General features: G+C 33.9%; 1 protein-coding gene across 3 annotated transcripts; it reads right to left on the minus strand.

Moving 5' to 3' along the window:
* Positions 1-48: 48 nt before the first annotated feature.
* On the minus strand, positions 49-15,659 carry LOC145321952 (uncharacterized). Of its 3 annotated transcripts, XR_013880458.1 has the most exons (15): positions 15,517-15,659; positions 14,937-15,083; positions 14,301-14,375; positions 13,848-13,963; positions 13,148-13,232; positions 12,561-12,664; positions 11,050-11,163; positions 8,984-9,058; positions 7,698-7,797; positions 7,305-7,403; positions 3,057-3,142; positions 2,106-2,277; positions 1,663-1,722; positions 962-1,333; positions 467-650 (listed from the first exon to the last, which is right to left on the minus strand). XR_013880458.1 is itself a non-coding variant. In XM_080163651.1 (14 exons), the coding sequence occupies exons 1-14, from the start codon at positions 15,583-15,585 to the stop codon at positions 1,199-1,201; spliced, it is 1,437 nt and encodes a 478-aa protein (XP_080019777.1). In that variant the 5' UTR covers positions 15,586-15,659; the 3' UTR covers positions 49-1,198. The 3 variants fall into 3 exon arrangements, 2 of the variants coding, with proteins under 2 accessions (XP_080019777.1, XP_080019776.1); XM_080163651.1 differs by having other exon boundaries at positions 49-1,333; positions 11,050-11,166; positions 12,564-12,664; XM_080163650.1 differs by having other exon boundaries at positions 49-1,333.
* Positions 15,660-15,863: the final 204 nt, after the last annotated feature.

A 15,863-nucleotide genomic window follows, 5' to 3' on the forward strand; every position in this document is an offset into this window, starting at 1 on the left:
ACACAAACCCTGATTTAAGCTTTTCATTTTAAACAAACAACATATCAGTTACTTTTAACACTTTATTATGAAAAAATGCATAAGAATCAATAAGATTTTTATTAATCATGATTTTTGGTTGTCACAAAAAAATTTCATAAAATTACTTATTGTATAACTGATAAATTGACAAATTTTCACCTCATATTTGGAGAACAAAATAAAATAAAAATAATTTTTAAAATGCTTTCTATTTAAAGAAAAGAAAATAGTACATTGTTAGGTTAAATCATTAAGAAAATAATTATCGGCGGTTGCCCTCAAAGTGCATAGTCGAGCACAGAAACCCAACAAACCTTATTTTGAAATAAATTGAAAATATTGGAAAAGGATAGTTTTTCGTGTGTTATTGTTTTACTTGAAAATAAGTAAGGTTAAATAGGGCACAATAAAGAACACTTCCACCCTCCCCCCCTATTTTTATTGCATTTAAAATAACGGGGTTGTGGGTGGTCTGAACTCGCTAGGCACTATAAGAGATAACTAAATTATCATTTCTAACATAAACCAAAATTAATAAAAACAAAAAAATAATGAATTATGTCAATGATACTAAACAGCTTAATGTAATTGTCGTCGTCGATTAGCAAAATCAACAAGAGAAAACTGTCCTAAAACAACCAAACTAAATTTTTAATAACTCACTTTAAATATGACATTTTTGGGGTTTATATAAATAATGTAATTACCTATTTTCGCCTGAAATAATAGAACTGAAAAACTTAACGGAAAATCGTAAAAATAAAAACAGCAGAAAAGACAACAAAGGTATTTATTTAGGGGAATTAAAAAAAAGGCCATAATTTTAATCCAGCGGATTTAAATCGGATTCGGAGCCATAATGGAATAACTCAATTTGTATTACCTTTTTTAAAAATATAAATGCTAAAACTAAAATTAAAAAATAGGATTCATTAGGTACCTACTTGTAAAGAAGTAAGATTGTAAAAATATTTAGCCTTATTTCTATTTCTTATGCGTTTTTATTTGATACTATAAGAGGTACGTGTAACTGTCAGGGGTACAGAGATAGGACCATGGAGTAAAAATTAATCATCCCCATTCTACCTTTGTGGGAGAGGAGGATATTTTAATTGTCATTGCTCTATCTCTCCCCCTTGCAACTATACAGATACAATACAACATGTAAATGGAATAATTAAGATTTGACGGGCTCCTGTTTCGGTTTCTTGGTGAGGGGCTCTCCGTCGGCGCCCATGACTTCGTCCTTGACCTCCTCCTTGATGCGGAGGCCGCCATGCTCCCAGGCCTCCGGCGTGTACCATGTTCTCTCCTAAATAATAGTGACGATTGACAAAATATGTCTTGAAATCGGATGATGACGTTTTCAGTCCGTTTTTACCCTAAAATATCACAATGAGTGAATCTATTACAAAACGACCTCTGACAAGTTTTTTCCCCCTTTATCTTCTGAACTGAGCCACTAGTTACGGTTGTATTTTAAAACAGCAATAATAACTTTCTAATTATGACAAAATTTCTAGTTACTTACGGTATCTTAGGACTTCAATGACAAAGTAGGTAGGTAGGTACTCTTAATTATTCTTTAAAAAATGTTGCTTAACTTCTGTAACATAATTGTCCTATCATTTTAAAACTCACCGCCAACACCTTCTTCTTGACCTTGGATTTTGTCTCCTCCTTGATTTCTTCCTCGTTAGCCTGAATAATAATTGAAAATGTTAAAGATGTCCGATCGATTTGAAACCTTGCATGTTGTTTCTTGTTACAATTAGATTGTGATTTTTAGGGGGAAATGATTCTTAAAATGATTAGGTAAGCACCTTGTATTAGCGAAATTTCTCTACTATCAAGTTGTAAAATGTCAAGTATCTTTTCTGTATTTTAGTTCATTTGCTTAACTGATATTATTATAACCCTGATGTAATATATTTACACTCTACTCTACAGCTATTTAATGTCCACGAATGCAGAAATCATAGGCTCAATCATGTGATTTTCATTTATGATTCCGTCGAAATTTTAACCAGTTTCAATACAACTGACATGAATCCGATTTAACGAAGTAATTTGTAACATGATACCTCGCTGGCCTTGAACACATCGAGCACCTCTCTCTTAGCGCTCCTGTCGACATTGCTATTCTGGGGATTGAACCTACGCTTGCCGCCAAACATCCGTTTCCACTCCGTGATCTGTTCCTTGCTCTGCGCGTATTGGACGTGGTTCCAGTCGTAGCTGATGTTACCGTTGGATCTAAACAAAATAATTCATGGGTTATTACACATTTAGAATTGCCCTATCGGATTTAAGCCTTGTTATTGGGGGGAAGGAGGGTGTGACATTTATAAATATGTGTTACATTTAGATGCCAAGTGACCTCTGCCAAGCAGCCAGATGTCAGGATTGCTGTGTATGGCCTAGAAGAAGTTGACACGGGGAAGGAGAGCTTCTTTTTAGTAAATTAACAGATGCCAAGTTTATTTATTTGTTTATTCATTTATGTTAAAAGATGCCAAATATATAAGTGTTGATCTTATTTTGTGTTTACCTTTATCTATTTAATTGTTTTTTGGTCTAAATTAATATTGCAGAATAAGATATGTTTCTGGGCTTAAATTTATGTCTATGGTGAATGTTTAGTTTCAGAATAGAGATGGATGTGTTTGTTCATGTATAATGTGCAACAACTGTCATTTATCACTGCGCTACCAGCTAAGGTCTATTTTTACAGAGGGAACATTGAACACGATTTACATTCGTTGTCTTAAAAACTTTTGGAAGCTTTTATCAAATCATGATTGGGTTGAAGTACGGATCTAGAGGGTCGAATCTGTTCAACCAATTATTTTCATCTAAAGTTGTAGTTATTTGTTTATCGTCCATTGTCTTATCCCTTAAAATCCATGTTGTTATTTTTGAAACATGAAGGAACTTTATTTAATCCTGCAGTTGCTGAGAATTTTTGCCAAAATCCGCCCTCCAGACAACCATCCCTTTAATTGCACGACATTTATTTGTCTGATAGTTTTTACCTGTTCAATAGTTCCTTGAGATCCTGAACCTTTCTGGATAATCTTCCCTCTAGAGCCAACTCCATGTAATAGAAGGTAAAATTTCCCTGTTTTCATACAAAAATTGGCCATTCTTTTCTTATATTAAACATATTAAATCCACACTATTTCGAAAAAAACATGCGGGGAGGGAACATTGGACTGTAAAGGGGGGGGGGGCGTAATGACATTTATTCGTAATCCGTGAGCAAAATGGTCTTAAAATTTAGCTAGACCCTTCAAACTTGGTATATAAGCCTAGTCCTATAGGTATTACATCTAAATGGTAAAAAAATCCAAAATTTTTTATTTTAAGGTTAGGTTAGGTAAGAAAAACCCTGCGGAAATGGGGTTTTTAGGCTTTTTTTGGTCTATTTTGATGTGGAAACTTACCTTAAATTGTTTTTTCTTAGGGTTTTAACTTAAATACACTGTATCTATTCATATGGACATTATTTAAGATGATTCAGCAAGTCGGGGACCTACCCCAGGGGGCTAGGTGGGTGGCCCGCAGGGGTTAAGTGCATTTTTCCCAATACATATGTTGTGATACATCTAATTATAGGTTTTTTAGGTCAAGAAACTCAAATTCAGAGCTAATATAAGCATTAGATTAATCTAAAGCTAGCCCCATCGGGCTAGGTTGGTGGCCCGCAGGGGTTAAGTTCATTTTTTCTAATATGTATCTTGTTATATATCAAAATATAGGTTTTTTAGGTCAAGAAACTCAAATTCTGAGCTAAAATTAACATTAGACTAACCTGAAGCTAACCCCCCTGGGCTAGGTTGGTTTTCTGCAGGGCTTAAGAGCATTTACCTAACCTAACCTAGAAACTTACTTATATTTTTACATGTTTTTTCTTGAATAAACTTTGTCTATTAATGAGGACTTTATTTAAGATAATCCAGCAAGTCAGGAACCGACCCCAGCGGGCTAGGTTGATGGCCCGCAGGGGTTAGGTGCATTTTTCCCATTATGTATGTTGTGATACATCTAATTATTACTTTTTTAGGTCAGTTAACTCAAATTTAGAACTAGAATTAGCATAAGGCTAATCTGAAGCTAGCCCCAGCGGGCTAGGTCGGTGGCCCGCAGGGGTTAAATGCATTATTTTCCAATATACATCTTGTTATATATCAAAATATAGGTTTTTAAGGTCAAGAAACTCAAATTCAGAGCTAAAATTAGCATAAGTCTTACCTGAAGCTAACCCCCGCGGGCTAGGTAGATCTTCTGCAGGGCTTAAGTGCATTTTACCTAACCTAACCTAGAAACCTACTTATTTTTTGTTTTTTTCCTTGAATGTACTGTGTCTATGAATGAGGACATTATTTTAGATAATCCAGCAAGTTGTGGACCTCCTTGGGTCAGCCTCCTGTATGAAGAATCTTTTAAATGATGGCTTTAGGACTGAACACTGTGTATCTAAGTAAAACCTAGCCCGCCTGGGTCAGTCCCCGACTTGCTAGATCATCTTAAATAATGTTCTCATGAACAGTTTATTCAATTAAAAAATCTTCAAAAAAGTAAGATTCTAGGTTAGGTTTGGTAAAATGCATTTAAGCCTTGCAGGCAACCCACCTAGCCCGCAGGGGCTAGCTTCAGATTAGTCTGATTCTATTATTAGCTCTAAATTTGAATTTCTGGACCTAAAAAACCTATAATTTTATGTATCGACAGCACATACTTTTTAAAAATGCACTTAACCCCTGTGGGCCACCCACCTAGCCTGCTGGGGTCGGTCCCCGGCTTGCTTGATTATCTTAAATAATGTTCTCATAAATAGACACAGTTTATTCCAGAAAAAAAACCCTAAAAAAACAAGTAAGGTTCCAGGTCAGGTTAGGTAAAATGCACTTAAGACTTGCAGGAAACCCACCTAGCCCGCTGGGGCTAGCTTCAGATTAGTCTGATCCTTTTATTAGCTGTAAATTTGAGTTTCTTAAACTAAAAAACTTATAAGTTGATATATGATAACACATACTTTTTCTAAAAAAGGCATTTAACCCCTACGGGCCACCCACCTAGCCCACTGGGGTCGGTCTTCGACTTGCTGGATCATCTGAAATAATGTCCATTTGAATAGATACAGTGTATTTAAGTTAAAACCCTAAGAAAAAACAATTTAAGGTAAGTTTCCACATCAAAATAGACCAAAAAAAGCCTAAAAACCCCATTTCCCATTATTCGAGAAAAGAAACCTAAAAAAAATATTGAATGTAAGTTTCTAAGTTAGGTTAGGTAAAATGCACTTAAGCCCTGTGGGCAACCCAACTAGCCCGCTGGGGTTAGCTTCAGATTATTCTAATGCTTATTTTAGCTCTGAATTTGAGTTCTTGACCTTAAAAACCTATATTTTGATATATCACAAGATGTATTTTGTAAAATAATGCACTTAAACCATACAGGCCACCGATCTAGCCCACTGGGGCTAGCTTCAGATCAGTCAGTCCCCGACTTGCTGGATCATTTTAAATAAAGTCATCATTAATAGACACAGTTTATTAAAAAAAAAACATGAAAAAAATAAACAAGTTTCTAGGTTAGATTAGGTAAATACTGTTAAGCCCTGCAGAAAACCAACCTAGCCATCTGAGGTTGGTTCCCGACTTGTTGGATTATCTTAAATAAAGTCCTCATTAATAGGCAAAGTTTATTAAAAAAAACAAGTAAAAATATAAGTAAGTTTCTAGGTTAGGTTAGGTAAATGCTCTTAAGCCCTGCAGAAATCCTACCTAGTCCGGGGGGGGTTAGCTTCAGGTTAGTTTAATGTTAATTTTCGCTTAGAATTTGAGTTTCTTGACCTAAAAAACCTATATTTTGATATATAACAAGATATATATTGGAAAAAATGCACTTAACCCCTGCGGGCCACCAACCTAGCCCGCTGGGGGTCGGTTCCGACTTGCTTGATTATCTTAAATAAAGTCATCATTAATAGACAAAGTTTATAAAAAAAAACATTTAAAAATATAAGTAAGTTTCTAGGTTAGGTTAGGTAAATGCTCTTAAGCCCTGCAGAAAACCAATCTAGCCCGGGGGGGTTAGCTACAGGTTAGTCTAATGCTAATTTTCGCTTAGAATTTGAGTTTCTTAGCCTAAAAAACCTATATTTTGATATATAACATGATATATATTGGAAAAAATGCACTTAACCCCTGCGGGCCAACAACCTAGCCCGCAGGGGCTAGCTTCAGATTAGTCTAATGCTTAATTTAGCTATAAATTTGAGTTCCTTGACCTAAAAAACCTATAATTAGATGTATCACAACATATGTATTGGGAAAAAGGCACTTAACCCCTGCGGGCCACCCACCTAGCCCCCTGGGGTCGGTCCAAGACTTGCTGAATCATCTAAAATAATGTCCATATGAATAGATACAGTGTATTTAAGTTAAAACCCTAAGAAAAAACAATTTAAGGTAAGTTTCCACATCAAAATAGACCAAAAAAAGCCTAAAAACCCCATTTCCGCAGGGTTTTTCTTACCTAACCTAACCTTAAAATAAAAAATTTTAGATTTTTTTGCCATTTAGATGTAATACCTATAGAACTAGGCTTATATACCAAGTTTGAAGGGTCTAGCTAAATTTTAAGACCATTTTGCTCACGGATTACGAATAAATGTCATTACGCCCCCCCCCCTTACTTTGGTACAGGGGTCTCCTGCTCAGGAGGGGGGGGGGGGGGGGAATAAAAAATAAGTGGTTGGAGGGGAAAAAATGTAAAAATTAAGAAAACTGAAAACATTTTTTCCATTCCCCCCCTCCTTGGTGAAAAAAACAAAAAAAAATGTGTGGTAGGAGGGATAAAATAAATAAAATATAGAGTTCTTTAAATATTTTTCCATTTTCCCCCCTTCTTGGTGAGAAAAAACTAGGGGGAAAAAAATAAAAAATTTTGTAGCAGGGGAAAAAAATAAATCTTGTGCAGAATATACACCCCTGCTTTGGTACCCAAAGTTTAATGAGCATTTTTATCTTATTCGATGGCTTAAAATTTTGGATTTTTTGAATTTTAAATGGATAGATCCACACTAGTAGTGTCCAATCTTATCCACCAATTATTTTAATCTAATGAAGGTGATATGTTCATCAGAATTGGGGATGTATATCAATATATCGTCCGGTGTCTTTTTCTTTTAAGATCCCTTTGAAGAAGCCAAGAAGTAAGGCTAGGGAGCTTTTTTTTTTTTTTTTTTTTTTTGGCTGATTTTAATAATTGTATGCCTTGGGAAGCTCGTAGCATGGTGCAATGCTGCCTTGTCCTCCTGGCATCAGAGTAGGGTGAGGAGTCAGGGGCCAAGCTCCGGCGATAACAACGATAGCCTGATATAAAAGGTAGAGTCAATAGATTTATGAACCAAGATGGTCTAGACCGTCCTACTTATTTCTAACAGATTTTTGAACTAAATAATTTCTCACAAAAAGCTTTTTTAAAAATAATTCAATCATTAATAGCTAACTTATAAAATGAATGAAATAAAAAAAATACACCTCTAAATTATCTGTATTTAATTTCATACATTTGTAAAGGTGTCCACCATAGAGGCTAGGGGCAAAGTCACTAGTAATATTAAATAAAACATTGCAATCCGCCTCGCTAAAAAATCTAAACTATACCTGGTATTCAATATTCTTGACACCAACAACATGAACCCTGCGGGCGTCCACAGACACGGGGATACCAACAGGCAACAGAGCCTTGCAGGGCTTGTGGAACTCCTAGTTGCCAAATTTATGTCTTTTATTTTGCTAAATATTTAAAAGAAGGTTTTTTTATTACCACTTATTTTGTCAGCTAAACCTCTCATAGGAACAAATATGTTTTTATCTTTTATTCACTTTGTAAGTTTGTATGTTCGTTCGTCAGTCCGTAAAACTAATTTGAAAATGTGGTTGTTTTTTTTTTGTCAAGATACACTTAATTTACCAAAGAGCATCCAGCATACAACTTCCTTCGTCCGTCGGTCACACAATAGAGTATAGAGTATAGTCACTTTATATTCTGCACAAAATCTTTTTTTCCCTCGGCTGCAAAATATTTCATTTTTTCGTCCTAGTTTTTTTTCCCGAAGGAGGAACAAAATTTTAAATTTTTTTTACAATACCTAATCTTAATTTTAATCATTTTTATTACCCCCTCCAACATATTTTGTATATCCCCTGGCCCTCCCCCTTTAGCAGGGGATCCAGTGCATAATATAAACCTGTAGACAAATATATTTATTTTGTATAAAGGTTTCGTAATTTATCAGATATTCTATGTAAAGGGTGAGCAAAAAAATGCGTACTTTTTTAAAAATTGAAATTGCGCGGCTTGTGTTAATAGTAGAAAAATGTTATGCATATCGTTAGAACCGCTAAGAAGTCTATTTTTTGGAAATATTAGTACGATTCATCTGCTACGTATAGTTAAGGAGCTACGTGTTAAAATGTCCCAACTGATGTAAAACTTGACTTGCGAGTAAATTTTAAAATATAATTAAAAATTAGAAAAGATATTTTGCAAAAAGAGATGCTTACATTTTTTAATTTCAAATTGCGCGGCTTGTGTTAATAGTAGAAAAATGTTACGCATAGCATTAGAACCGCTATGAACTGTATTTTTTGGAAATATAAGAACGGTTCCTGTGCTACAAATAATCTAATTTACTCGCAAGTTAAGTTTTAAGTCAGTTGGGACATTTTAACACGTAGCTCCCTAACTATACGTAGCACAGGATCCGTTCTTATATTTCCAAAAAATAGAGTTCATAGCGGTTCTAACGATATGCATAACATTTAACACAAGCCGCGCAATTTCAATTTTAAAAAAGTACGTATTTTTTTTGCTCACCCTTTATCTAATATTTTCTTCATGACCACGGAACAGCTGGTGTAAATAATGGGTAAAAGACTGAATATTTTCCTTGACTTCTTTCTTGTAAATTCTAACATCATCAGAGTGGAAAAATATATTTAACTTCTTCCCTTGGTCATCTCTAAAAATGAAATAATAATAAATTATAATCATGGCGGTGCAGGGGTGTATATTCTACATGGGATCCCCTGCTCAGGGGGGGGGGGGGGAATAAAAAATAAGTGGTTGGAGGGGAAAAAAATGTAAAAATTAGGAAAACTGAAAACATTTTTTCCATTTACCTACCCCCCCCCCCTCCTTGGTGAAAAAAAACTTTTTAAAATGTGTGGTAGGAGGGGTAAAATAAATAAAATATAGAGTTCTTTAAATATTTTTCCATTTTCCTCCTACTTGGTGAGAAAAAACTAGGGGGAAAGAAAAATAAAAAAATTTGTATCAGGGAAAAAAAATAAATCTTGTGCAGAATATACACCCCTGTGGCGGTGTTGACATTCAATGATTGATTAATAATTCCCAATAAAATTATTAAGTACAACTTTTTATTTTATGCTGCTTCTATACAAAAATAACGCAATTACATAGAGTAGGGTAGTGCGGGGTTAATGCGGTAGGGGGGTCTAATTCCGGTCACTCGACCAACTTTTTTAAAACCGTTTTTTAATTTTTTTTTCGTCTCAAAAAAAGGGTCTATTCCGGTCACTTTTTTAACTTTTTTTTATTACTGTATTTATAAATTTATAATACCCTAATTTTTTTTTCAGGTGATCTGGAAGCATGAACAACCTCAATGCATGACCTAAGCTTTAATCATTGCCTTGCCTGTTGTTAGATGTACATTATTAGTCATTTTACTGCTTGTATTATGTCATGTTTTGTTGCCTAAGCTTTTCAATTTGTAAAGACATTTAAAATTTTTCAGACACATTTTTATAGTAATGGGAAGAGTATATCACCCAAGGAAACGCCAAAAATATTTGCCTGAAGATCTAACAGCTGCATTGGCTCATGTAAGAAGGGGTATGTCTATTAGAAAGACCGCTAGAAGATTTAAAATTCCATATGAAACCCTTGCATCTTTTTCGTACAAGAGGGTGTTCGCGATTTTTGCGCGGTTTGGATTTTTTATGTCAAATCGGCTAGGATTAAGCTAGAAAGGTGTTTAAGGTGTCTATAGAAAGCTCTTTGCATGTCCTAACAAAAACTCCCCAGGATATGGGTTCTATCTCCATGATTTAGAGTACATATTCAAAATTTTGCATTTTCAAAATTCCTGTTGCATAAAATGTGTTGAAATATTAGAGTTAGACCCCATATCATTTCGAGTTAATTGTCAGGCATGTAATTTTGCATCTTTAGACACCTTAACCACCCTTGTAGGTCAATCCTAGCCAATTTGAGACAAGAAAAATTGTATCAAAAACTGCCGTCAAAACTGGCAGGATTTTTTAGATTAAAATTTTTTTTTGGAAAAAATCACCTTTTTCAAGAAATTCCAAGACCTGCGAATCAGAAATTGCCTCTAATTTATGTATAAAGCTTTAAAAAACCTAATCATATAATAAAAAGTATGATTTTTTTTTAAAAGTTTGCATGAAAAAAATCGATGTTTTTTTTTGCGATTTTACCGACTTTTTTAAAATGGGCAAAATGTGGTCAAAAAATTTTCTGATCTGCATGCGACTAGTACCGTTAGAAAGCTAATGACCTCAGCTTTCTACTCATAGTTTAAAATGTTAAAAAAAATATTTTAAGGGGGTGTTCCACCCCCCCAAAGTCAACTGACCGAAATAGCCCCACCGGTGGGGTTATTCCGGTATAGGCCAACCGCCGCCCTTAAAACCGATTTTTGACCGACTTCTAGTTGCGAGATCTTAACGGGACCAAGACAGGCTTCTTCGTTATTGCCATATCTTTCATTTGCACTCTTAAAAACCGGTAAAAGTTTTTGGGAAGTATGTTTTTTTTTAAGTTGAAGAAAAAAATTGACCGGAATAACCCCGCACTACCCTATATTTTTATAACGTTAAGATCTCACTGAACCGATCGAGTTCTCCACATATCCCCTCCCCCTCTACATATCAAACGTACTTATTAAAAACAGTACAAACTTACTTGTACTCGATGATACCCATTTTTTCAGAGAGGTAACCGGCCACCTCGCCCTTGATTCTGACGTAGGCTGCCCTCAGGAATACTTCACCCCGCAAGTACAACATGAAGGTGGATCTAACATTGTCATTAACAAATCAAGTCTTATTTCTTAATAATAAGTGTTATTTAGGCTATAGTTTTATCCTTTGGCTTTCTGAATTCGTCTTGAGTCGTAGATTAAGGATCAAAAAACGATTTTAAAAAAAATTGACCCTGGCAAAAGTTATCCTCAAAAGACTGACAATTTTGGCCATTTTAGCAGGGTCCATATTTTTAAAATTCGTTTTTTGATCCTTAATCTACTCTTCAAGACGACTTCAGGAAGGTATATAAAGCCATACTTTGTAAGAAAACAAGGATGACAACATCCATAAGTAGCGAAGCACAAAAATTGTGGATGGGAATACGTAGAAGTAGATTTAACGTGTATTTATTAAAATCAAGAATAGATTTATTGGAGAATATAAACACGAAACCTTGTATTATTATGTATGATAAATTACATACTAGATGCACATAACAATGGGAAAAAATATTTTGAAACTGTTAATGCAAAAAAGTTTTAAAAAAGATATGGGGAAATATGTCAAACATATAAAAATAGCCAAAAACTTGCTAAAAGGTACTTTGGCTGCCATTGTTTCTTTTCTTAAACGCTAGAAATTTAATTTTAATATCTTTAACTGAAAATTTTTTTAAAATTGGACCATAAACACCAAAGATATGGCTAAAAATGTGAAAAATATAAAAATAGCCAAAAACCTGCAAAAAGGCAGTCTGACTGTCATTATTGTTTTCTTCATACAACAGGAAATTTAATTTTGATATCTTTAACTGAAAAAATTTCGAAAATCGGACCATAAACACCAAAGATATGGGGAAAGTGAAAAATATAAAAATAGCCAAAAACCTGCAAAAAGGCAGTCTGACCGTCATTTTTGTTTTCTTCAAATGATGGGAAATTTAATTTTGATATCTTTAACTTAAAAAATTTTGAAAATCGGACCATAAACACCAAAGATATGGGGAAAATTTAGAAAATATAAAAAATAGCCTAAAACCTGCTAAAAAGCAGTCCGACCGCCATTGATGTTTTATAGTTAATTGTGCTCCTTAATGATGGGAATGTTGTCAAAAAATTTCAGCTCTCTATCTTTTATAGGAGCCGAGAAAATCACGTTTCCCCCAATTCATTAATTACGGACAGACGGACGGACGGACAGACGGACATAGTGAATTATAGAGTAGCTTCGCTACTAAAAAATCTATGAAAATCGAAATTGACATAATGCTCAAAATGGTATCAATGGTCATTATATTATAAATAATGGTCATTATATCATAAAAGGAATGGGTTGGAATAGCGCGCCCATTTAATTTCACAAAAGTGGTAATTCTGAGTCGGTGTACTATTTGATTTAGGTTTAATGTAAAAACTAACAGCAATGGTAAAAATGACTTGTTTGTTATTCCTGAATTCTTCCAGTTTCTTTTTATATTCTTCGTCAGTTATTTTTCTAAGAACTGAATCAGGCCTGGTGTCTCCTGTCCACACAGCTACTGCTTGATGAATTACCTGAATAATATAATAAATGGTTAAAGAAGATTCAATGATGTTTAGGTATTTCATACTACCATGTATTTTCCTGATATGTTTTTAATCATTAAAAAAATGTTAAATCAAATAACAAGCAAATATTTTTTTCTGTATAATGTTTTATCTCAATAAATCAAGTACCATAAAAGATAAGAAAATAAATGAACAACATTACCCCATCTGTTATTAAAGTTATTGGTTGGATGTGGAATCAACCAATCAAAATTCAATAAAGTACCCAAAGTTTTTAGCCAATGATTAAGAATGAATTGTTATCAATAAAAAGTTTAGGTACCAGTGTAATTAAGTTTTATTTCTCCACCCTCTCTTCCCTGAATTTACTGTATCAGTTGATTATAATGATTTCTAAATCATAGTATGCCTCTTATATTAAAATCTATCTAATCATGTTTAGGAATTTTACTTTGAACACATTTGAAGCTATTTCTACTAAAATTATACCTTGTCGTCTGATAAATCTTTATATTCTTCTCCTTTGAATGATCTATCGTAGAATGTAACTGTTGTCCCAGGTGTCAAATTTTTCCTAAAATAATACAAATATTATCAAATTCCTGCCCAGGCACTTTAAGAAAGTTTTCGACCGAAGAAAGGGATTGATATTGATAACAATCAAAGCAAACCATATTTTAAAAATGCAGAAAACCGTGTATTTTCAACTGCTGAAAGCAGATATTATAAAACAAAAATACTTTTGACTTGCATATAAGTTAACGGGAAAATAGTATTCCGAGTAAATTGTTTTGTTTTTAATTTATTCATTCATGTACCTACTACCTAAAACAATATTTTTTAGGGAAAAACTATTGGAACTAATCAGCCAGAAATTAACATATCTACTGAGACAAAATGTTTAGTTATTTCAGGGATATAAAGTGCTATGACAATGAACAATAAAATAACGGTCATCCCCAATGATGATACACAAAATTACCCCTTATCTAGATTACAATCAGTGGTTGAAACGCATGGACACTCAACTTAATCAACCACCCAATAAAATTCAATTAAAGTCCCCAAAGTTAACGAATAAGTAAACGTTATTAAAATCTTTGAGGAGTAGAGGAGTGTAGTGAACAGAACAGCCCAATGGCACCTCCACCCCTGAGTTATTCTGTCTGCATTTAAAGTAACAACATACCTTGTATTGATAATGTCCTTCTGTTCATCCCCAATCCAGACACTGCTCAAGTGAAAGAGAACCAGACCATAGTCTTTGCTCAGGATCATGGCTAACCCTTCAGATTCAATGAACTCCTAGGTAATAAACAAACATATTTCAAACATTTAAGCAGTCTATCCCAAACCAGGGATCTTAAGGGAAAACAAAATGGATGAAAATTGATATAAATCCTCGATGATGATGTAACAAAATTAATCTTTCTGTAAGTTGGAATTATTGGTTGAAAAATTTGGACATCACTAGTTCAGTACCAATCAAAGTTTTAAAATATTAAGCCAAATAATTAAAAAACGTTGATATAAAACTATGGGTACCAGAACCAGTGTAATGTCCCCCCCTTCCCTGATCTTGAACAAGAGTCATTTTTATTTAACTCAAAAATTGAGATGCCTAAAAAGTTTCAGATTATACCTTAATGTATCCTTTCTTTTCAGTTAAGTTGGCCCCCGTAGCTCCAGTACCCGTGATTTCTATGTCTTCTGTAATCTGAAAAAAATATTACATTTAAAATATACCCCAATATAAAAAGGCTAGGATACTTATGTTAATTTGTATGTTCCTTGTGATCTCTTATTACTCATTGAATCTTAAATATCTTTTATTAAACCTTAATAAGGGGACAAAATATTACTTTTGATGAATCTTTGAAGTAAATCTTGATGATAAGTGCAAAATTAGCAGTTAAACGACCTACAGTCAAATAACTCTTTGATTGCACGACATATGTCTGGAAGTCCTCGACATATGTCTGAAAGTCCTAATATTGCAAGTGATGAATTTTGCTTTATTAGGGCCAACTCTCTCACTATTTATGTCACGCATCTAGTTTTAGAAGTATCATTTTCATTGTCTTTAATTTATTTATGACGCAGTGTTGTTCTAAGACTCGAATATACATATACCTACCCAACAACGAGCGGTTGCCAAACATGTTATGTCACAGTCGCGGGTTTAAATTTTGAATTTCAATCGCCTACATAATGTGGCACTAATTCAGGTAAATCCTTTCAGGACTGAAATTTGCGCAATTTTTAGACATTATCTCACCTCAACCTCCTCAATGACCCTCTCCGTGATGGGAGGACGCTTGAGCACAATAAGAGCAACGTCATCGTCATCATCTTCGACCTCCTCGTCACTGCTCAGCTCAATCTCTTCCATCTCCTCAACCTCCTCCATTTCAACTACTGCAGGCTATAAATAAAATTGTAAGTTATCAATTTTAGAAAAAATAACATGGTCTCAAATGATTCCAAATTATCAAAGTCGGCGAGAAATGAAATAAAATTTTTTGGGCGGCGGAAAATGGTGGTTTTTTGAAAGATACTAAAACTTAGGGGTAATTATTGACACAACCAAAAAAACATACATTCTGCTACCAATCCTTCTAAATTACATATCATCTATATTGTTTCTTGCACGTTAAAGCTTTTACTTTGTTGAATTATCCATAATTTTAAAATTTTGTACCCTTAATTATTGAGATGTAAAATAATTAAAAGTAGTTGAACGGCGATGTAAGAAAATGAAATACCAACAGTGGTGTACACAGGGTTTTGAGAGAGCGAAGGGCGTTTACACCTCCGTTGCATTTTGAACGAAATGTAATGCACATAAACGTACAAACCTCTTCTTTCTTTTTTTCAGCTGCTTTTGATCCATTTGTAGCACTTGTCCGTGTCCTTCTTGCCACCATTTTTTTATTTATACAGGTAAATGTCTGAAAAATTACGTATTTTGATTTGTTTTAAGTACGTTCAACTCCATTTACAAACTTAATACAATTCTAAGAGACTCAAATTAAACCATACTTATTCTAAAATTGAACTCAGTTTGTTAAACCTTACTAGGTACTTTGACAAATTTTTACGTTCTTGCTGATATTTTAGAAAAATAACGTACAAGTTTTTTTAGTTGCAATAATTAGTTATTTTGATAACATTTCATTTTTTACTTATTAATTCTTGTTTTATT

Source organism: Acartia tonsa, chromosome 6, assembly GCF_053477335.1.
Source record: "Acartia tonsa isolate MP-2025a chromosome 6, ASM5347733v1, whole genome shotgun sequence".
Classification (NCBI taxonomy): domain Eukaryota; kingdom Metazoa; phylum Arthropoda; class Copepoda; order Calanoida; family Acartiidae; genus Acartia; species Acartia tonsa.

Bases quoted from the DNA above. Each gene is read 5' to 3' on its own strand.
- LOC145321952 (XM_080163651.1), bottom strand. From the start codon at position 15,585: ATGGTGGCAAGAAGGACACGGACAAGTGCTACAAATGGATCAAAAGCA. The intron at 9,059-11,049 runs GTAAGTTTGTAC...TTTCATTTTTAG, and splicing joins ATGGGTATCATCGAGTACAA to AGATGACCAAGGGAAGAAGT. The intron at 7,404-7,697 runs GTATAGTTTAGA...CTTTTATATCAG, and splicing joins TCAAGAATATTGAATACCAG to GCTATCGTTGTTATCGCCGG.